At 32.3% G+C, this 24,307-nt stretch overlaps 2 protein-coding genes across 11 annotated transcripts in view; both read right to left on the reverse strand.

The window, feature by feature from the left end:
* LOC117608815 (uridine phosphorylase 1) overlaps window positions 1–11,948 on the reverse strand; it is a 77,287-nt gene extending 65,339 nt beyond the window's left edge. The window contains exon 1 of the mRNA XM_076689838.1: window positions 11,734–11,948. Within this exon, the coding sequence (XP_076545953.1) occupies window positions 11,734–11,771 (38 nt within the window). The 5' untranslated portion in view covers window positions 11,772–11,948. The remainder of the gene's footprint in view (window positions 1–11,733) is intronic.
* A 1,261-nt stretch (window positions 11,949–13,209) lies between these two features.
* Galphaq (G protein alpha q subunit) overlaps window positions 13,210–24,307 on the reverse strand; it is a 57,099-nt gene continuing 46,001 nt past the window's right edge. Inside the window, exons 3-10 of one of the 10 annotated variants that reach the window (XM_034334780.2) lie at window positions 23,212–23,366; window positions 22,873–23,001; window positions 22,331–22,459; window positions 21,208–21,337; window positions 20,976–21,129; window positions 20,611–20,718; window positions 17,014–17,121; window positions 13,210–15,264 (exon numbers count right to left, since the gene is read on the reverse strand). In XM_034334780.2, coding sequence (XP_034190671.1) covers window positions 15,182–15,264; window positions 17,014–17,121; window positions 20,611–20,718; window positions 20,976–21,129; window positions 21,208–21,337; window positions 22,331–22,459; window positions 22,873–23,001; window positions 23,212–23,366 — 996 coding nt within the window. In that variant the 3' untranslated portion in view covers window positions 13,210–15,181. Of the gene's footprint in view, window positions 15,265–15,821; window positions 16,676–17,013; window positions 17,122–20,610; window positions 20,719–20,975; window positions 21,130–21,207; window positions 21,338–22,330; window positions 22,460–22,872; window positions 23,002–23,211; window positions 23,367–24,307 lie in introns of those variants that run through there. The other 9 variants (XM_034334784.2, XM_034334783.2, XM_034334781.2 and 6 more) reach the window with 9 other exon arrangements.

A 24,307-nucleotide genomic window follows, 5' to 3' on the forward strand; every position in this document is an offset into this window, starting at 1 on the left:
GCAGCTGGGAATTTAATATAGCCTAACCCAATCTACTCTACCTAATCAGTGAATTAAGTTAGGTTAGGGTAAAGTGATATTCTGATCGCCGTTAGGCGACCAGACACACATACTGAGATTCAAAATCATGAAAATTAGTTAAATTTAATTTTTAAGCCCACCCGTAATATATGTATATATATATTGATGTCGGTCGCCGTGCTGCTGCCTGCAAAAACAGTAGAAAAGCGGCGATCCCATACTAATGCGTATATTGTCACGGACGCACACGGATGGCCAGAATTCAATGTGTTAGTTTCAACAGTTTTTCGAAAATATCTCGAGAACTAAGGCTGAGCGGCGGTTATATGTATAAGAAAAAGTTGTTCAAAATGTCTAATTTTACAACATATTTAAATTTCATCAAAATCGGTGAGGTGTAACTTAATCTCAATAATTACCCAATTCAGAAATATGCCCATCACTAAACCGTACGCGGAACGTACCTGTTACTATATCCAGATTTTACAATGTTAATAACAATAGGAGACTCACCGATCGTCGACGATCGCTCCTGTAAGTACACGCACACTCAACGCTTTTGATACCCTCGCTCTGTATGCCCTCTCAATACAAAAATGGTAATGATCGTCGCCGTCGTCGCGACGGCCAGCTTCGCACACGAGGGTTTTGGGGAGAGGGTACGGTTCAGGGATTGGGTCGTAAGGTCGGGTCAGGGATTTAATTGGCTGGTGGGTCTAGGACCTAGACTATAGGTTGACGGGTGATTGGCTGGGGGGATCGAAGTCGATCGAGGGAGACGATCGGCGACGTTCCTTCTGGTGAGAACTTTCTTGCCGGCGTGGAGATGGCACCACCGGGGCTTCTTCGGGTCAGCCCTTAGGGTAATAAATAAGTTTTTTGTTTCCAATGATATGTTTCTATAGAATTAGGTTTAATTGTGACGTCTAAGGAGTACACGCAAGGTTTACTTGTAATTGTTACATGCTTTAATTATTATATAGTATTACTATCAGCTGTAAGATGAAAATGTAATAACTCCAATAGGTCTAAAGAAGCCTAGGGAGATTTTCTTTAAATAAAAAGAAACTTGTTCGGGCCGTTTGGTGCTGGCTGTAGAACGTTCTTCCCGAGATTGCACCTGGATGAGTTTTTGGCGTCCTTTGAAGACTGGATCTCCTTTTCGTGCGGTGCGGGGTCGCTGGGCTGAATTCTGCCGTGGCTGGGTCCCTCTTTTCGACTTTCTCGAGCTCGGGGTAGAAAGCTTTCAGGATGATATGGCGTGGGTGGAAGAGAGGGGGAGTTTGTGAATGCGGGGCGCATTTAGTTCGGGTAGAGCCAGGCGACCTCGGCGATGTAACGGGGGGGGGGGGGGGGGGGGGGGGGGGGGGTAATCGTGTCACCATATTACAATACTTACTTATTTGGTTCAGTTTAATAATTAAAAAACTATTCTAAATTAATAATAAGAATATCTGCAATATTAATGAAAAATTACCTATTATAATGCTTAAAGTGCCTATTCTTTCGTCCTGATCATTTATTATTTTTTAAATCACTCATTGTGAAAAAAGTATTTATACTCACAAATGTACATGACAATTTGAAAAATTATTGCTCTGTTTCATTTTTGTTTTTCAATAGAAAATTCAAATTTACATGTGAACTACAAAATTCCACTTGCAAATCCACATTTGCATTCTGTATTTCATTTTGCAAATGTTTAATAAATATTGTTAGCTCATTTTACTAAAATGGTTTATCAGATTGGTTTAACACCCTTAATAGATATTCCTGAAATGCTGAAAATTTAATTTTGAAAATTTCTTTAGAAATTTTTTTACAACATGGAAAAGGAAATTTGTGTTGCATAAATTGCATGATATTACAAATTTCGTCCTTCGTCCTTTAAATTTAAATTTAATGTATTATAAGTGTGTTAAAAATGACAATCCGTATACGCATTCTGTTTTGTTCTGCAATTCTAATTCTAAAAATGTAATCAGAATCTTTTTAAGCATAAAAAAGCTTTGTAAGCTGTTTACAGCACTCAGCAAACGCATTTCTGTGTACATCAGCAAAGTATTATGTATATGAAGTGTTTCGAGACTTAAGGGATGATTTTAATATCCGGTGATTAAGCGACCTTTTTCCACCTTGCAAAGAATTGATTACCTTTGTAACTACTTCCATTACTCAGTATACATTTAAAATTTAGTGGCTATTATAAATTTAAATACAGAAAGCAAACGTGAATTTTCAAGTAAAGTTGTGCAATTTATGTGCAAATCGATATTTTCTGTTAAGGAAGTTTTATAGGAGTTGTCGAAGTTAAAAATGATATAAATTCAGATATCTGTGAAATATACAGCTCACCGACACGCAGGAAAGCCAAGTTCTCAGCTATTTTTACAGCTGAGTACAATTCTTTTTTTTTCATTGATTTCTTTTAGTTAAAAAGTAAAAATTTTCATTGATAATAACAAAACTATGGTTGTTACTTTTAAAAATGAAATACTAAAAATTATACTTTGCTTGAAAAATTGAAATGTATTTCAAATTAAATCTTTATGATGAATAGACTTAACAAAGAAATAATTATTAATTATTTAAATGCTAAAATATATAAATAAATATGGACTTAGCCCTCTAACCATTAGAAAAAATTTGTAAAAAAATTTTCTACAAAAACATACTTTTTATAAGGTTTGGAAGCCAAATTGTCAAACCAAGCTTTGTACAACGTAGTATAATTATACAAAGAATATTAAAAAAAAAAAGAATCATGAAAAAATATTTGAACTATGAAATCGCTATTCATAGGGCCCTTTATACATATCAGTATGGCTGTTATGCAGGGGAAACAAGGATTGTCCGCAGCTTCTCAGTTTCACCGCGTGAGGTCCCCAAGATCAATTTAGATTCGCGCCGTTGAGGAGGTTATTTGGGAGTATTTTTCACAATACAATACATATGTCAAAGTCAAAATCATTGAAGGTGGCTACTCCAAACAGCATTTTTAACAAAATAATTTTTCAAATTACCTTAGTGCAATGCTTTCCAAAGTCCCTTGTGAGCATTAAAACATATCATAGGGAACGGTAGCGGCCACACGTAAAATAGGAAGTGGATTTGTCTTTCTTTTTATTTATTTAAAAAAAGGTCGATTTTTGGGGGATGCTAAATAAAACATAGCTAATAACTTTAGGAACTTCTGCCTCAGTGTTTTTAAAAAAACCTTACTTACCGACCTTACCGACCTTACCGACCATACCGATACCGTAAGATTATCGAAGTCAAGCTATGTTGTGCACGATCTGCTCGTGGATAAATGGCCGTGTGCTATTAGCACACAAAGAGAAATAATGATCCTAAAAGGCATAAAGGTCGGCAAAACAATGACTATAATTTGTTGGGCAATATCGTCTGAATATCATCCTTCAGGAAAACTTAATACAAATACAAATATAAAATAACAATCTATTCAATGCCATGCACAGACCAAACCTGTATGAGGAAAAAGGACATAGAGAAGGGGAAGCCCGTTACTTCGGTGACCATCACTTCCATAAAAGAATTAATAGCGTAAACGTAAAAACACGGAATTTCTTGTGAAGGAAAACCAAACCTCGGGAATAGGTAGAGGAAGTAAAAAAGCTATCCTTCATTAGACACAACAAAAATGCTTCGAGAGAAAACAGTGACAATGCTGAACGTGGTCATTTGTTCTCTGTATCCATAGAAGGGTAGGTTAGGTATTCAGAATGTCAAGATCAGACCCACTGTGCATATGTTCAAGAAAAGAAATGGGGTGAAGATGTTGGTTATGTGTGGACCTTTACATAGAATGAGAAGCATTGTCATTGTTTCCAAAATTATTTCTTTTTATCTTCTATGCTCAACTTATGAAAATTTTATTTTGGTAGACGAATACTAACACCATATTTAGTATTATTTGTAAATATATCTGGAGCTTGGTGCAAGAAATATTATGCCATATTTTTGCAAAAATAAATTTAACCTGATAATTAACGATAATTTCAAATTGTATCTAAAAATTACTATAATGGCATTTGTACATGCCAATGTTAAAATTTTTCATAAAATGAGCTTATTTAATAAATTCATGTATTTTTGTAAAAAAACATAAATAGCACAAGCTTCAATTCTTTCTTCTTGTATTAGAAAATAAATTTAAAGCTGTAGAATCTTCTGTCAGAAATTATTTGAACATAAATTTTTTAATATCCCAATTTTATAAATACTGACATTGGTACTTCTTATACCAAGCTATAAAATTATCAATAAGTATATGTATTCTGCAGTAATTTTTTCTTAGTACAAAGATCCAAAAAATTTCAATTGATCTTTCTCTTGTCTCTTCTTACAAACGACCAAACAAATCAGAAATACTGTTTGCAACTAAAGCGAATTACATTACGGAACTGACAGCTCATCGCTACGCTATGTGTACCGTTATCGGTGCACGACTTAAAAAGAATTGCGAACATCAAAGAGCATGAAATAGTGGTACCACCAATTGTATTATTACACCTTATTTGTCAATGTTAAAACCATCACTTGGCCTTAAAATGAAGTTTAGAGTATGCTTAAATCCATATCATCGATTTGAAAAAATAGTGACATAACTCATAAATCATTAATTCTGAGATACCTGAGAAAATAAATTTTAAAAGTAGGCTTCTTTTATCTGGAAGAGTGTCATTAACATTAACAAACAAAATAATAAAAATCAATAAATGTATATATATAATATTAATTAATTATCTTTTATTTAACAAACAAGATAATAAAAAATAAATAAATATATATATATATATATATATATATTAGTTATCTTTTATTTATTTTTTATTATTTTATTTGTTAACTTACATTTTAATTTAAAAAAACAAGGCTAAAGATCCTTAGTTAAAGTACACAAACAAAAAACATATATTCACTGAAAAATAATGAAGTAGTAAACACGTTACTGAAAAAATAAAATTCAGACCGCGTTTCTGGAAATTGAGTTATTTGATTTATGTCACTCTTCTTATAAAGCGACAATACAAGTACGTACGCTTACGATTACGAAATTACTTCCCGGGGAAAATGGGGATATCCCTGGTTTCCACCCTTCCTCTTAAGCAGTCCCGAGGAGAATATTCAAAAATGTCAGAATCCCAAAATTGCCAAATTTTTTAATTTCAGATTTCCCACGCTTCAAAATTTAAAAACTCGACACTTTCAGATTTCCTGCACTTCAGAATTCAAAAATTTCAAAATTACAGATTTTCAGAATTCCGAGATTCTGAAATTCCAAATTTCTTACATTTAAAAAATTTTTAAATTACAGATATTTAAAATTTCAAAATTTTTAAATTACAAAATTTGAAGATTTTAATATTCTAAAATTGCAGAATTATAAATTTCCAGATTTCCAAAATTCTAAAATTTCTAAATTTCTAAGAGACCTAGTTTACTTCAAAAAACGGTCCATGTTACGGCTATATCTGCAAAATATCGTACTCTAAAAAATTCTTTCAATTTTTACAAGAAAAAAGAAATAATAATCGCCCAGAATTAAGACGGAACCATAGGCAGTTGAAAAAATTTCTGAGAAAACGACACTTCCCAGAAAACGATGATCTGAAGAACGACATGCAACAATGATTATGTGAAGTCGCGACAAAAGTGTATGACAAAGGTATATAAAAACTAGTCTCATAAATACAGGCGGCGATTAAATTGAAAATTAATATAGCATGTATAAAAATTAATTGAACTTGATTTAATTTTTATTTGATTAAATTTCATTAACGACGAAATAAATTGTTAATTTGTTCATAACTGAATAAAATTAACAAGAGGAACTTAATTTTACAAAAATTAAAAATCATTTCATTAAATTTTAAATCAGTTTCCATACTAATATAACAAATAAATAAAAAAAATTTTTAAATTACATTTGTATTTTATTTTAATTAGAGTTTAAAAACATCAAAGATTATTAGCGATTATCCAGTTACAAGGATACTTCATAGCTGTTGGGTCATCAATTTTAATATAGCTTTTTCTGGTGAATCTTGATGAAAAATAAGTTGACTCATATCCGACCGTTTTTGTCAATACTCAATATTTAAGGTCATAGATATAGATATTTAAAGAAAAGGATATAAGAATGTATAAACATATCCATTGAAAAAAAAATCTAGAGAAAAAATGAACTCACCCTCGACGGGATTTGAACTCGCGATAGCGTAGTTCAACGAAAGCGTTGAAAGTTGGTTTACTAATTTAATATTTCAGGAAATTAGAGAATTAAAATATAAAATATCTTCTTAAATATAGAGTATTGACGAAAACCGCCAAATATAGGTCAACTTATTTTTCATCAGGATTCACCAAAAAAAGCTATACATATCATAATCGATGAGCCAATAGCTGTGAGGTCTCCTTAAAATTAAATGCTCATTATAGATCGACATTTGTATTGTTCATATTTAAATGCAGCTATTATACTTTATTGTTTATTTTAATTAAACGTAGATTTTTTGTAGAATGTGTAAAAATTTTCGTGAGTGACTGTATGCAGCTTGGAACGTGTTAATAATAATTTACATTCTCTGAATGTATTTTACACCTTTACTAAATCATTACATGGCATTATACTCGCAAAATTCTGAGATTTAAATTTATATCAGGCTGATAAATCGGTAAATGCATATCAATGTGACGCAATTCAATTGTTTCTTGTTTTGAAAACGATACGCTATAAGTGAAAGATACTAAATCGAACTTGGCAATTTCCACCAATGTTGATGCACATAACCACTGGCGTAATTAGTATTTTTGATGGAGTGAGCCACGAGCCTTAAAAACTGACATTTTTAAATTTTAGAACTTTAAGATTTTTTAATTTTAGAACCTTAGAATTTTCTAACTTAGGACTTTTTAGATTTTGGAACTTTCAGTTTTTTTTAATTCAGAATCTTAGAATTTTCAAATTTTGGCATGTTGGAATTCTGTGATTTTGAAATTCTGAAGTTTTGGAATCCTAGAATCTTAAAATTTCCAAACTTTGGATTTTTGGAAATCTGGAATCTTAGAATTTTTAAACTTCGGAATTTTTGAAAGTTGAAATTTTGAAATTTCGGAATTCTGGAATTTCGAAATCGTAGAATTTTTAAATTTTAGAATTTTGTAAATCTGAAATTCTGAAACTGGAATGTTGAAATTCTAAAATGTAATTCTGAACTGAAATTTTAGAATTTTTTAATTCTGAAATGTTGGAATACTAAAAGTTTATGGTTTTAGATTCTAAAGAGATCAATTCACATTTTTAGGAAGCCAGGCCTACCTTGGTGTCTATGTATATACATAATAACTATGCTAATGCATATAACCGATAGATTATTTTTCAAACTTTTTTGTCATACACATCGTTAAATTCAGCTTGTGTAATAAAATAGCATTAATAAAAATGCACAGTTAAAACAAATTACACTGATATTTTCCCTATCCAATTAAACAACTTTTGGCTGTAGTTCCGAATACGACCGGTCGCCAATCAAGATGAAATTTGGAGGGTTGGTTGGGAGCAGGTAGACGACCCCAAATATAAAGTGGTATCTTCGGCTTCCTATTAGTTTCCGAGATATTAATTAAAAACTTTCGTACAATACATAGAATTTTTCCTATACAGACGTACAGTAATGCTCGGCTAGATTTCACTACGTTCGGGAGTCAGCAGTGAAATTAACGTGAGCAGGGTAGCGTTTTTATTACGAGAATTGACTCGAGCAGAACTTGACTGACAATGAGTAAGAGAATAGATACGATAGGAGGAAGCGAGATAGACATACTACGTCTAGCAGCGACGGTCGAGGCACGGCACTTCAAAAAAGTGAACATGCAATAACGAGAATTTCACTATCAGTAATTTTCAACTTATTTTTGTGAAAATTATATTATTGGATTATTGAGATTCTTCTGATTGAAATGAGTCCAAACACGACGTAAATCGGATTGTATTTACGTTATCTAATAATTTCACAAGAAATCACGTAGAGTTAATCATAATGTAAATCGTAATGGATCATGTACAGTAAATATGGTTCAAATTATATCGTGTTTGGACTCATTTTAATCGGAAGATTGTCAACTATCCATCAGTGCTACAATTATAAACGTAAGACGAAAATGACTGAAAATAAAATTTTCTTTACTGCATGTTTACTTTTTCCAGTCGCGGCATCCATTTGATGTGCGTCTGTTTCCTTTCTTTTCATTGTATTCATTTTCTGTCCTTGTCTACTGAAATCAGGTTTCGCCGAGCTCGCTGTGCTGAGAGTGGTGGGAGAAGAGTGAGGCTGGGTCGTGGAAATTTAACCGAGCAGATTTCAGTGAAATTTAGCCGAGCATTACTGTAACTAACACTACCGTCTTCGCTGTAGGAAGCTGACATCGTCAAGTGTCGAACAGCCGTTGACACAGCAGGGATTCCAACCTGACTATCTATAGGGTGTCCTATTCAAAACTTTGGAGATACGTCGACAGTTGTAGCGTTGCCGGCCGCCGGAAATTTGTCTGCCCTAACCTAGCCTACGTATAAATCAAATGTGTTTAATTCCTTGAGAATTAGTAATAAAATATAAAACATAACGTAACGTAACTAAAAAAATGGATTTTACATGGAACTGCCTATAGAAACGGAAGCCGATATCGCTATGGTGTAAACGGCTGTTCGACACTTGACGATGACGGTTGCTACAGCGAAGACGGTAGTGTTAGTTGCGTCTGTACAGGAAAAATTCTATGTATTGTACGAAAGTTTTTAATTAATATCTCGGAAATTAATAGGAAGCCGATGATACCACTTTATATTTGGGGTCCCCTCCACCCTCCCCCTTCCTCTCAAAATTTCATCTTGATCGGCGACTAGTCGTATTCGGAACTACAGCCTTAGTAATTTATACAATATTATACATTTATTAAAAATAAAATGTTAGCGCAAAAAATTTTTCGAAATTCAAAATGCGAATGCAATTCAAATTTGACGTTTTTCAGAAACTTTATTTTTGATATAAAAAATATCACAACGTTATGTTAATTTTTTAAAATACCATACTTTGATATTTATGTCTCTTCAATCGTCTTTGAAAACAAAATTAAAATTATAATTTATCTTATCGTTACAAGCTATTTTAATACATGTATGAAATATATTTGATGACGATACTGATTTGACTAAAAATGATAAGCACGAATTTCTAATTCAATAACACTCTTCAACAGCCAATTTGAGTGCGTGCACTGATTATGTGTCTGTAAATAACTGTTTTTTATTCATCAATCTCAATTTTTGAAAAATTTGATTTTGAAAATAATTTATATTGTAACGTAACCAGTAGCGGAACTAGGAGGGGGTCAAAACAATCAGTTAACCCCCCTATGAAGAAATTAGCAACCTTTCCTTAAATAAATATTGGAATATTTTTAGAAACTTCAAAAATTGTTGTCGGAAATAAACAAAAATGAAGAAAATTATTAATTAATTAAACTTAATATTATTAAGACATTAATCAATTTTTGTTGACTCCCCTATCGGACAATTTGTTTTAATTTCAAACTTTTGTTCATTTTTCTGAACACATCAATATCAATTTTTAATTTTAGGACCCATATTAGTTTAATAAGTGTTTGAAGTACGATCATTTTGTGTCCACATAAGAGGAAGCGTAAAAAATTGTATTTTATTTTTTTTCGTCGAAGTATGTTTATTTATATAATTTAAATATTTTTTATTGAAGAAATAAAATGTCAAAAATACGAAAGTTAATGTTAAAATAAAAGAACATTTAACTTAACCTGTTAGCTGTAAAATTTATTTTCAAAAGTCTACCTTCAGTTCAGAATTGAAACTATGTAATGACGAGTATATACGACAATTAAATTACCTTGTTTTTACTTTTTATTGCAATTTCATATTTCCAAACTAAATGATAGTTTTTTTTCATGCGGCGTATATACTCGTCAAACAAACCATATTTGCGTTTTTAGGTGACGTATATACTTATCAAACACACTTAACAGGTTAAAAGTTACGAAATTAATCACACAGAACGTATCTATTTTATCTAGCAGAAAAGTGTACTTGTTTCTCTGAATCACCAAATATTTTTCAACCTAACCTGAAAGGTGTAAAATTAAAATAACATCACGAGATAAAACAGATTCTTCTCTTTCTCAAGAAAACACTAAGAAAGTAACAACGTACATTTATTTTTCAAACCAAGAAGCAAAACAGCTTCCTGAAGTAACGACAGTGGTAATCAACTCCATGAAGCAACCCGCAGTACGTTAAACACAACTCCAGGAGCCACAGTGGCATTGAGCACCTCTGGCAGCGCCCCCCACTCTCACAGAACTATTTTGCTTTCTAACTAATAAAAAATTCTGTGCTGTAACTTGATCTACTTTGTTCTTGAATTTTCAAATAAATTAAACGGTATTCTGAGAAACTGAAAGAGTTGAAAAAAATATAAATAATTTCTTAAAAACTGAGACTGGTGTAGAAAAAGGTTTAGATTCGTAATCAGCGCATGAAATCCTAAAGGAAATGCATGGTAGATATCGGAACACATAAAATGTGTTAGAGAGTGTAATTGATAGGATTAAATACTCAAGAAGATTAGATACCTAGTGACATTGCTGAAGCAACGATACAGAACATTATTTTTGTCAGTAAAAGCAGTAGAATGTTCACACGTAATTTAATTTGGTAAATTCAGATTATGGAGCGGATGCAAGGTCATTTAGTACCTTACTTGATCATTTAAAATGCCTTAAATTTATTTTATATCCAATTTTTCAAGCATCTGACTCATTTTCATAAATTTGTCTTTTAGATTGACACAAGGGTGCTTAATTTGCGAAGGAAGAAATGGAGCACACGCGTGGATACGATCCGTGGTTATATCACATCGATCCATTGCGTTGCTAACGAATAATAGTCGAGCAAACGCGCAGTCAAACTCACGTGTTTTATTTGCGCTTGCTTCCGACGAAATTTTCTTTCAAAAATGTTTTAATTCTTCCAACGACACTTCCCTCTCCATTTTATTTGTCACGTTACTCTAGTTTCATTTTTTCAATCATATAATTGTCATAAGTACTAATAAATATTATTAGTGTTAATATTTCTTAATAAAAATAACTCTAATCATCTTGCATTTTTAATAAATTTTGTAACAGCATAAATACGATTTTACACATGTATATTTGAAGTAGGAATTGATTTACGAAACGCTTATCCCATAAAATGATATTTTTGTACTTTTTTCTTGTTCAAAAATCTTGATTTACGTTGACATCGCGAACAAAGTCTGCTTTCGAATAGGATACTTCTTATTCACAAAATCAATGTTTCCAGTAGTCACAAATCGAAATCACATTCGTGTTACGTACACTTGTAGCTTGTGCATCGATCTCGTGAAGTTTCAATAACAACGATAAATCTTTTAAACTCAAACTTAAGCGCGAATAACTTGTTATTAATAATAAACGACTGAAATGAAATATTCCCGAATAATACGATGTCATTTCGTGAAATACACTAGGATCGTGACCAAACCCCTTTTTTTGCGAACGCCGTATCATGGAGAGAAAAGGTCGCAGGGTTGAAATTTAAACGCAGAAAATATAATTGGAAGTGAAAGAAACACTCACTCGTCCAGTAGTTCCTCATCCTCCAAAAGAAGACTCATCTTCTTTTCACTTGAAAGACTTTTTTGTAATCACTACACAAGCCGATTTCTATGTCGAACCTCGATTCTCTTTACTAAAGGGGTGTAGTCCTTACGATGATCCTCCGCAGGACTACCGTCGCAAAAATGATATCACGGTGGTACACATTAGGCGCGCGCGCGCGCTTTCTCACCGCTCTAGACATCTGTTTCTCAGTGGCGACATTTTCGCCTTAATCTGGCAGAATTCCGTTTGGAAATGCACCGCTAGGTGGCTCACTTCCTTCCATTGGTCTATATTCTACATTGTGCGTTCTCATTCCGATGCGCATACCACGGCCCGTAACAGAAAAATGGCGCGTACTCTACTAATATTTGAATTCGTAAATTGAGATTCTTAGTACAATTTACTATTTTTCAACAACTTTTTTATGTTACATATAAAGTTAGGCATTTAGAAAATTTAGATGAACTTAGGTGATATTTAAATAAAATAATAAGAAAAATAAAGCAGTATTTTATGTTCTTTTATAAAAATGGTTAATTGAATCTATGCCACAATATCTACAGACTGTGATTGGTATCAAAGACTATGCGACTAAATATTAATATATTAAATTATGTATTGTAATGTTATGAATTATACGCATATTATAAATTTTGTAAAATACTTGTACTTACATTTTTATTTTCATTTTTTTATACAGATAATTACACACTTTTGGGTAATTTTGTTAATCGTTCATTAAACCATTGTGCTGTTGCATAGAAATGTGTATTATTATATTTATTTCCTCGACAATTTTCATGTCCTATATACATAAGTATAGATTCAATTCTGTGTGTAACTGTATATAAATTGTACAAGAGTGTAAACATAAACAATTTTGTAATTTTCAAAGAGCGTACAAAAATATTTTGTATGTTTTTTTTATCTTTCTTCATTTTCTTTATTGCAATTTTATATGAATGGTGTTTGTTAATCAATTTGGACCATCGCTTTGGCCCTTGATGGGAATCTTTGATGGAAAATTTAGTTAATAAGGTAAAATAAAGGTTCTTAATTAATTAATACATAGTGCATTAACAATAAATTAATATAAAGTTGAATGGGCATATCATTATTAAATGAAAATACATTTAAATTTCTTTTTTTCAATTATATTTATTAAATATAATTTTTACATGATGAAAGCAAAAGGTAACTTAATGAAACGTGGTCTTCTGAGAGATAATAGAAATAGGATTAGGGATTAGTGTTTTAATCAAAGATTAACATATTTTTAGAGGTGAACTTACGAGGTGAATGTTGTAAGATGCACCAATGTTACTGTCACAAACTGTGTTTATTTTTATCATTAATGTGTATTATTTATTATAAATAAGTTAGAAACATTGATTTCATTTTGGGCTTGGTAGGTGTTTACATTTTATACACACAAAAAGAATACCCAACGTATTATGCTTTCAGAAATGTGTATACTTTTGACAAAAAATGGTTTACAAATGAGCTATAGCCACAAATTTGCGCGTCATTCGCTCGTTTTCGATTCAGGCGAAAGAAAGCCTGTTTGTTTCAACCAATTTTCTATCTTCTATTAAAATGTTTCACACATGATGCACACACACCACACGTTTACATTCTCCCTCTCCCTCACGCGCACGCACACACATACACATGCACTCGCGCTACCATACGTTTTTTCATTACCGTCGTTTTGCATTTCTAGTACATATTTATTTCCTCTCCTTCGCTACCAGTCGTACGCTTGAATCACACACACTCCCACTGGAAACCAAGCAATATTAATATTAATTTTTAATATTATTATTTTTATTATTATTATTACTAATATTATTATTATTATTTATTATTATTATTCAATATTATTTGTTATTATCTCTTAATATTATATTTTATCCAATGTATTTATATATTTTTTTATTCTTTCATATAAACTCAGTGTTTCAACCACAGTAGGTATGACATATGCTGCCCAGTGTGCGTGCAGTGTCAGCAGGATCAGAGTTGGACGTTCAGGTAGTACAAGTCCAAACGCCGCACTCTTAATTTTATCAATCTGTCTAACACCGTAAAAGTTTATCGTGCAAGTACTCCCTAGATTCGTGCGAAGCAGTTTGTACCATCTTCGTACAAATGTTCACGCTCGATGGAACATTAAAAGATGGTAGAAACGACAAACAGTCGAACCAGTAGAGAATACAAGCAATGGGCAGCGCGCTAGCCAGCATGAGCGAGCGCAGGCAGTGAGCAGTTCATACATACGTACACTGTTAACATGGATACAATGCGAGCGAGGAACATATTATGTTCTTGAAACATGTCCCTTGCAACACGATACTGTGCCAACAAGCGAGGACCGGATAAAAGAAAAGCCACCGTTACGATTAAAAGTTTTCTGCTAATTTTTAATCGTAACCGAAAATTTTATTATTGTTATGGCATTAAATCACAGTCCTCACATTCTGTGCACAGCTTATGAGGACATTCGGCAGCAGAAGAACCTTCTGCAACCTCCCGCCTCCTAATTACCTAAATGTTCCATCAAACAGATGTTTGCTAAAAGGTTATTGATATTGAAGGGTGATAAACTTTTCTTCTTGCTGGTTTCATGTTGCCCACAACCCCCCTCCCTCCCCCTTCCCTCAACCCTATCTCTCACCCTTTATCTCTGGCGCTACCTTATGTTTCAGTTTATATTTAATTTATAACAATATTTTTACGATGAATTATGAATTTGAGTCGCATGCAGAAAAAACTTTTATTCGCTTCTGGCACAGATAAAAAAACACTTTGGCTTTTGCATCTAAGAAAGGATTGCAATAAAAACACCACACTAGTAAATGGCACTAGAATTGCTCTCACTTGTGTCACTGACTACTTGTGATTAAAAAGCGTTTGTCCTTCTTCGCTTCAGTTTCTTGCTGAGATCTCTCAATTTGAGATAAACACTTGGACAGACATTGTATGGCATGGCTGCACTCTATCTTATACGTTTATTTATATGTTGCTCGTGATATTGTTATATAAAAATCAGATGATTATGCAGTCAGCCAGGCATGATTGACTAAACTAATCTATAAAAAGGTAACAAATTCAACAAATAGAGTACGAAACTAAATCAATTTGTTGGTATTGACAGTGAAAAGGTTAGGAAAGAACGTATAACGCTCAGATTTAGGTCCATATTTGTTCATCGCTGTTACCTCCGTCATAAATTTTACTAATTAGTTGGTACACTTGTAATGGAGCAGCAACAGTACGTTGATGGCACCACAAAATTACTGTTTACTTTCTGCTTTTTTTTTTCGTCTCTTCTTCATTTGTAACTTGACAGAATTCACACTAATACCTTGGTCAGGGTATAAGAAAAATTTTTAAATCCATCTTGAGTGTTATATATTGTCATCTAAACCAAATTGTACTCTTTTAAGTTTGACTGGAGAATGGTGTCTTTCACTGCTGCAAATACAAATCTGATGTTTTCAGTATCTGTAAAGGGAGAAAAGTATTTTAAGTATTTATAACTTATGGATGCGTGTATTATTTCATTAACAATACAAATAACATGCTAAGACCATTAGCGTAACTAAGATCTTTTTCTGAAGCAGGCTAGGTCCCTTAGAAATTTTGGAATTTGAAAATGTTAAAACTTTAAAATCTTAGAATCATAGAATTTGAAAATGTTCAGAAGGCCAGTTCCCAACCCTATCTAGTTACACCAATGGTTAACACATTAATGAGTTAATTAAGCAGAAAGCATAGTTAGTAATTTTATGATCTGAAGAAATGTGAAAAAAACACACACTTACCTTTAGTAAAAAAAAATCAGAATGAACTGAAGTTTGACACACATGCAACAGGCAATTTCCGTCTTTTTGTAAAATTTACAACATTAATATATGTATGTATATATAATGGAATATAGTTTATTTTATAAGAATCATTAAAAGAATTAGTTGTATCGCATAACAGTGTATTTACATTAAATAATCAAAGCACAAAAATTTATGACAATTTCGCTTATCTTTGTAATTGGAATATTTGAAATAATAAATTGTACAAGTTATAATAGACTGCAGAGATTTTATAAAACATGTATAAAATAAAAGAAAGCTCTATGCAAGGTAATGCATTTTGTTCAAACTATAATTTTGCAGAAATATCAAATGCCTTTGAATTATTGAGATAGGTTCCACACTCCCACAAATATGAAATACATTATTTATTGATATATTCAACTGTGCTTTATTTAACAAAATAAGAAATCAACCAGATCTATTAATGAAAGAATCTATTGTTGTTAACAGTTTCCTGAGCAGAAGATAATTACAATTTAATGGAATTTAGAGATTTAAGAAATTATGGAATTACATTTAACTGTATGCAAACAAATATGGTTTGTATGATCCATGCATTAAAACTTTGTGCAGAGTATAGTATTCCTTTCGATAACAGTGAATTTCTTCCAAATAACATTAATCGGACTACTAAAACTATATCATTGAATTTGTAACGCTAATGAAACTAAACAACTGTTTCTTCCATTTCCCCCTTTTTTTACTCGTTATGATGAATTTTATTAGAAATTTTTATGTACGAGTTAGGTTATACAGGGGAAAAACATTGGCAGTCTTAATATTTTACACAGGAAATAAGCTAATCCATTTTTACTATTGATTTATCAACGTCTGATTAAACATGAACAATGATCTTGTAAAAAATCTGTGTAAGCTCGCAACAAAAGAAATATAATGCGTGTAACGTTATATCCAAAGATCACATATGTATATAAATCCGAAACATTGTCTCGAATCATATTAGGCAAGATTAAATTCTTTAAGCGCACTTTGCATAATCGTATCTTTAACAGCACAGAATACAAGCTTGATATTTTCTGTGTCTAATCAATAATCCCATAAACGCAGCATGCAATAATAAACAACATAACAATATTAATAAATATCCATTTTGAACATGGAAAATCAACTTAATACATTAGAATGTAAGTACAATTTTGTTATAATAAAATTTGTCATACATGGTAGTTATTAAATTACATAAACATATTTACAAGCTTCAAACGTTCTAAAATAAGTTGATTCTCCTACATTAAATATTATAATAGTTACGCACCTTTTGTTAGGACATAGAGGCAACATGCATGTAACTTTATACAACATATACAATTAAAAAAGCAGAAATCAAATGCGCATTAGCATCAAATTACTAGCAGTCTACCTGTGGCACATGTAAAATGTGAATAAATGATCTTCTCAGTGTCTGGATTCAAGTCGACAAACATCCTTAAAATGAATTCTCTAGCAGTTGAGGCATTTCTTTGTGGGCCTGTGAAATATACAAAGCAAGCATATAAATCGACATTACTTTAATTCATATTTACTCAAGCACATACCATAAGTGTTTCTTTATTACAATTACAAATTATCAGTGGGACATTATTTTAGAAGTTGATTAATTTTTATATCAGTTATTACATTACCTATAAAAATGCAAAAGGAAGTCATAGCTATAAATTAAAAAGTTATGTTTCTATATTATTTAAGAAAATGAGGAGAGAACGATGAATGCTGAAACTGATGATGTAAAAATTTCCGCCTCTCTATTTTACCAAACCAGTACTATCCTTTTTATTTAAATCCAATAAATGTTAAAGATCGAATTACCGAATTAGATTCTATTAACTTCCAAAGAAACCTTTAAAAAAACTTTACCAATCAAATAAATACCTTATATAAGAATGACAAATATAGATAGATATTACATAATTCTGGATATTTAAAAAAAATTTGGCTAAATCTAATAAACTCATTTACAATTGGAAACACAGATTTTACCCTAACTCTGTATTATTTATTATAAACAAGACTATATAGTATCGTACAAAAATGTTAGTTTTTTTTTTAAACCTCATTCACTCCTTAATTATTATAACTGTACTGATAAAATAATTTCTACAATTTTGTTCCACTTTCCAGGCAATTGGTGAATTCAGTGATGCATTTGTCAACTTTTTCAATGCATAAAAATGCACACAGATAATATTGAAAAGATTGCAATCTGTTGGGACCAAATCTGATGAATACACTACAACAAAACTTTTCAACCTAGACTGAAAATCTGTTCTTTATGATTCACGCGACATGAAGCCAAACATTGTCATGAAGCAGAATAATTTTCCTAGAACCTCTTCCTATATATGGCCTCTTGTGTCTCAATTCGTTACTTAACCATTTCATTACTAAAATACTAATAACATTCTTCCATAAAGGATAAACTTAATCGTGACATTCTGAAGAGTAGTGAAATGAATTCACATAGTAATCTGATATAAAAATTCCAAATTTTATCTTTCATATTCACTGTGAATGTGAATCATCTGCGATGATCATCCAAAGTGAAATAGTGTCAATTTGGAATTATGTAAATGACCATATGAGAATTAGTGACAGAATAATGCTACAAAAGTACAGTAAAGATGAGACATTATATTTTAACTCAAGCAAGGAATCTCATTGCATGGCTAAATTTCAGTCATAAAAATCTCCTATGACAAATTCATGAAATATAATTCTTGCAAAAGAGGGGCAAGGACATAGGAAATGAATAGTAAAATTAAAATATGTATTGGGAACGATTTAACCAAGGAACTGGTTTAGGCCAGAGGTCAGCAACCTTTACACTAAAAAGGGCATCCCAAGTAACTAGCTTGTGACAAATAACACTTTATCTTAATTTTGCTAGAGAAAAGTTGTAAACTCAGCATATTTATTTTAAACAAATCTATTAATTCAAAATTCTACTTACAAACTTAAGTATGTACTTAAAAAAAAGTATTAATGTGATAGTTGGCACTGAAGATATTCAGCTCTTATTTATTATAATCTAGTACGGAGTTGAAATTTCTGGATTTTAAACAGTGGTCTAAATCAGAATTTGTTGATATTTGGATTTCAAATTCTTCATATTTTAAAAAAGAGATTCACATAAATATGTCAGAAAGTATTTTAAAATCTTTTAAGGACACACCACTGGTTTGTTTTACACAGAATTGTTACCTGCTGTTGCTAACCCCTGGTTCAGATAATTAGATAAAAAGACCTTCTAAAGGAGTTTTGAAGCACTCTCTTCTCGTGATGAGCGTGATACCAGTCTTTTTCATGAGTTTTAAGCAATTTGGTACCTTAAGTACTCTGTGTGCCTCAAAAGAAGGCACCTGGGACAAACAAAGCCAGAAGAGGGATCTTTGTACACATTGTTGACTTCCGCATTTAACACAAGTCTAATTACTAATTACTTTGACCGATAATAAGCTACAGCTGAAAGTAAGTACTGTGCACCGATGACAAGATGTCCCATGAGAAGCACGCATTTGCATTTGTCTCATGGGACATCTTATCATCGGTGCACTATACATGTGAGCTTTCTTCAGGGGTACAGACTGTGCGTCAAAGCAGTAGTAAATACTGTAAGTATCAAAAGGTAATCAGTTTTCAAATAATATTTACAAAAATCAATCTTTTAACACATTCAGAATGGCAAACAAAATTCACAAAAAGACTGCTGCTGCCGACTATATAACTCAAGGGATGATTCTTAACCTCCAAACATCAACCAAAATAACTGAATTTCTCCAAAATATTTCTTACAAATTAAAACAGGTTCTATACAGATTGTAAGTTGCAAGAGATGTAAGAATTGCTATGAAATGTTTTGTAAAAAAAAAAGAAATTGCAAAAAGGGGTACGAATTTTGATGAAATTCGTGATCAAATCTTGATCAAATCTGATCAAGTTAACATGCCAAACTTGGCATCCACAAAATTACGTACATTTTGAAAATCGTTTCTTGCTTTTTATTCTGTTTTATTAGATTTCTTCTACATATTCAGAACTGTAGCAATTAAAAGGATACAAGGATATCTTCTAGATTTAGCATTTTTAAAACTTTGGGTACCTTTTGATATCTACTTATTGGTCTGTGCTTCTGATACCATGATATTTTGTCGTTAGATACTGATACCACTCAGCATCATAACTAGTGATGGAGAGTCTTTAGCAAATTTTCAATTAACCTTTTCGCTACCACGCGAATTTTTGAACTTGCACCAGTGGGACACGAGACAAATTTCATATTAAAAATTTTATAATGGCAAAGAACTGCGAAATATATTAAAATAATGGTACAATCTTGCCAATAGCACATTTGTCTTAGTGGTGGTCACCCGTGACCACCGTGACTCAAATGAAAAGACAAGCGCCGGTCCCCTGGGACCACCGTGGCAGCGAAAGGGTTAATTCAAGTATGCTTAGGTTTTGAATCATTGCATTTCATTTTATATGAACCTCGAAAGTCTTGAAAATATTGAAACTTAAAGTATTCACAAATTTGGGTTTTGCGGTAGCCAGAAAGACAGTTGTCTTACACTAGTATTTCTACTGACACGTAGTATGTATTTCTTATAGAGATTTTTATACTATGAATTTGAAAACCGTTATTTCGTCTTTAGGCCATTACCAAGCTAAATTCATGAATGGTCTCAGTTTTAACTATCTGAAGATTTTCAATACTATAGTATATTTATATTTGAAGTGCTTCGCAGACCATCATTACCTAAACTCTGTATATTGAATAACAGTATCACGCCTATACTTCATTAATCCCTTCAACTGATTCTATAATAGGACAAGGGTTAAGCTTTTAGGGGAATGCAATTAGAACTTTGCAAATCATAATTACTGGCTCGAGGTTTTACTGGAAATTTGTCTACAAAACATCTACAATATCTCTGTCAGGATGTGTTGTACTTGAACAGACCTGTCGCCGCCGTGAAATGAGAGTAGCACATGCGGTCAGGATCAGGATTCGCACTAAGATAGACCTTTAAGATGAATTCCCTGGCTGGTACATCTTGCTGTTTAGGGCCTATACCATAAAACTAATTCGTTTACTAATAATAAAATGAATAATACACTCGAAGAAAATAATGCAAAATAATTATAGAATTTGATCCTCTGAATGATCATTGATACTTTTATTCTAAAATCTCAAATGGTATGTACCTTTTAAGGAGATACAAGTATCTATCAATAATTATTATTGACTTGAAGGTTGTTTGAATTAAATTATTAATACAGTGTCAATTTCATGAATAAATTGATTATGAAAATAAATGTACTCACCATCGTATTCAGGAAAATAGTCAACAAGATGGGAATACATAATCTTCTCTTCAAGCAGATCTTTTTTGTTTAGGAACAAAATGACTGAGGAGTGTTGAAACCAAGGATATGTGATGATTGTTTTGAACAGTGCCTTACTTTCCTCCATTCGATTCTAAAAATGAATAATAGTCATTTTTAAATACAATTATATCTTAACGTATGATTATAATCACACTGTGATCATATTTACCTCGTTCTCCGACTCAAACAAAATTTGATCATATTCGCTTAAGGCTACTAAGAAGATTATAGAAGTAACATTTTCGAAACAGTGAATCCACTTTCTTCTTTCTGATCTCTGTCCACCAACATCTACCATCCTGTAAAGTACATTGATATAACATTGTTTAGTACTTAATGGTATTTTAAAAGTACTTTTTCACTACCAAACAGACAACTTGCAATTATTAAATACAATATATCTACTACTATCTTACATATTACTACTTAAAGTACTAAAACAGTTACCAATTTAGTAAAGTGGCATCTATAATACTCTGTAGCTACAGGGTGTCCCAGAACTGGGCTAGGACCCGTGGAGGGACGATTGCTGAGGTCATTCTAAACAACTTTTTCCTTTGCCAAAAATGTTGGTTATTAACGAAATACACTGGCCAATTAGAACGCGCCTTTAGCACGGGCCGAACCGTTCTTCATGAACAACCAATAATTCTATACTATTATTCCTTTCTTTTTTTAATTCATTATTCGATACAACTTTTGCCTAACGAATTCTATTATACCGACGTGGTGCCAATGCACTTGATCACGACCACGGACGCAGAGCATGCCCAACACTCTTGCGGTTCGGCCCGCGCTAAAGGCGCGCTCTGATTGGCCAGTGTTTTTCGTTAATAATTCGAAAACGAAGCTTTAACCAACATTTTGGCAAAGGAAAAAGTTGTTTAGAATGACCTTAGCAATCATCCCTCCACGGCTCCTACCCCAGTTCTGAGACACCCTGTATAATTGCATGGGAAACATGCAAGCAATAAGCTACTTCAAGCGAAAGAATAGTATAAATTTGAAGGGGAGAAAAAAAAATGAAAGGAACGTAAGATAAATCTAGTGTAATATCACAATCTTATTTCTCAAAAAGTAATCATTTCAAAATTCATAGTACACGCAATACAAGTACACCATTATACAATCACATCATGCTAGGTATAAATATAATCAAATGGCACTAAAACCAAATGTAAAAATAATAATATATATATTTCGGTACTTTAATTCATTACTCCGAGTTAGTAGTTAAGTGACTACTGATTACTAACAGTAGAACTAAATTGAAGTAACAAGTGTGTTAGTACCTAAATATGATGGAGTCCAGATCAAACGGATATTCTATAATGCCAGTTGTGGGAGCTCGGGCCCGAAGAATGTCTTGTTCGGTAGGAAGGAAGTCGGGCTTTTCGATACGTTCTAGATCACTAAGATAACTGCAAAACAAACGAAGCCACATTCTGGTAGTGTACATGCCATGCATGTATTAAAAGGCGATTAAGAGGAGAAGGGGGAAATGATGAAATATATCATGAAACAGCTCACGTATGAGCATCGCTCCTGTCTGTAAGAATTTTTCATAAGGTTTATCGATTCGCTGTTCCATTGATTTGTTTTCGTCGCTTTTCGTTTAGAGTGAAAGAGAAATGATCAATGGAACGCTAGCGAAAAGTGAGGTTATAGAAAAATAAAGAGATAGATAAAACGGGGGGGTGACGAATGTCATGCATGAAAGTGATGAAAATTGGTGAGTAACAGAGTATATGCAGACACGATGCAGAAAGAATCCGATGTAAGTAGATCGCAGGCACAGGCAGCTTCTTCCTTTCTTTGCAACGACGAGACGTACCTAAATCGGATCTCTTCCAAGTCAAAAGGATATTCAATTATACCGGTAGTGGGCACTCTCACGCGAAGAATGTCCTGTTCTGTGGGGAGGTAGTTTGGTGCCGCGACTCGATCTATCTCCATTAAGTAACTGAAACATCATATTCTCAATACCTGATACGCAAGAGGAAGCACAGCACGTTCCCAAAAACGAAGCTACGCAAAAAGTATAATGAGTGTGTGTGACTGAATAAATCGAGATGGTGTAAATTAACATGTTCTATGAGAAAGTTATATCGGTCAACTGGAATCGAACAATTTCAAAATATAAGGGTGTTACTCCGCGAGCGGAGTGACTTACTATTTAGCGGAGTCTGTGAGCTGATATTCTCGCCTGCGATCGTAACACTCCTGGATGCCAGCGTCTGCCCACAAATCCTTGATTGCTTCTACGTATGGACTCTCAAACGCTGTGACTGTTTCGAAATCTACGCTCCGTACAAGTTCTGCCTTTTCCTACGATCGAATTCAAAAATCAGAATCATAATTGTCACGTGACTGGCAACCAATACATCTTCAAGTTACCATGTTAAAAAATTTCAAAGTTTGGAATACATTATGATTCTGTACATTTTGATCGGAATTGGTATTGTAAACATAAATTCTTCCCTTTCGATTTTTATAAGTCATCGTTACGTGATGACGATTTAATGATTTTTCACGTTGATGGTTTAATGATTTTTGTCGATGATGAGTTGATTTTTCATAATGATAATTTAATGATTTTTGTCGATGATGAGTTAATGATTTTTCATCATTATATAATAATTTTGTAATGTTTTCAGATGATGATTTTTCATCATTATATAATGATGATCTAATGATTTTTTATGATAATGTTCTGATGATTTCTCATGATAACGATTTAATGACTTTGCATGATAATGGTTTAATGATTTTTCATAATGATAATTTAATGATTTTTCATAATAATGATTTCATAATTTTTCATGATAATGAATCAATGATTTTTCATGGTAATTCAATAATATTTTACGATGATGCTTTTTCATCATTATATAATAATGCTCTAATGATTTTTTATGATAATGGTTTGATGATTTTTCATTATGATGATTTAATGATTTCATAATTTTTCATGATAGATATAATGATTTTTCATAATGATGATTTAATGACATTTCATCAATCTGTGATGATGATTTTAAAATTTCCAAGCTTTGGAATCTAACATAATTTTGTAAACCTTGCATCCAATTGCTATTACAAATTTCTTTTTATATTTTTTATATCACTAAACAGGGCCAGCCTGGGCCTAGGTGGCCGCCTAGGGCCCCCATAAGGACGCCCTTTTGCGTCTCAGAATACAAGAAGAGTAATTGATGTAAATGCAAATCTAAATTAGTTACACAAGTTTTAATGTTAATTTTATAAAT

Source organism: Osmia lignaria, chromosome 8 (genome assembly GCF_051020975.1).
Source record: "Osmia lignaria lignaria isolate PbOS001 chromosome 8, iyOsmLign1, whole genome shotgun sequence".
Lineage (NCBI taxonomy): Eukaryota > Metazoa > Arthropoda > Insecta > Hymenoptera > Megachilidae > Osmia > Osmia lignaria.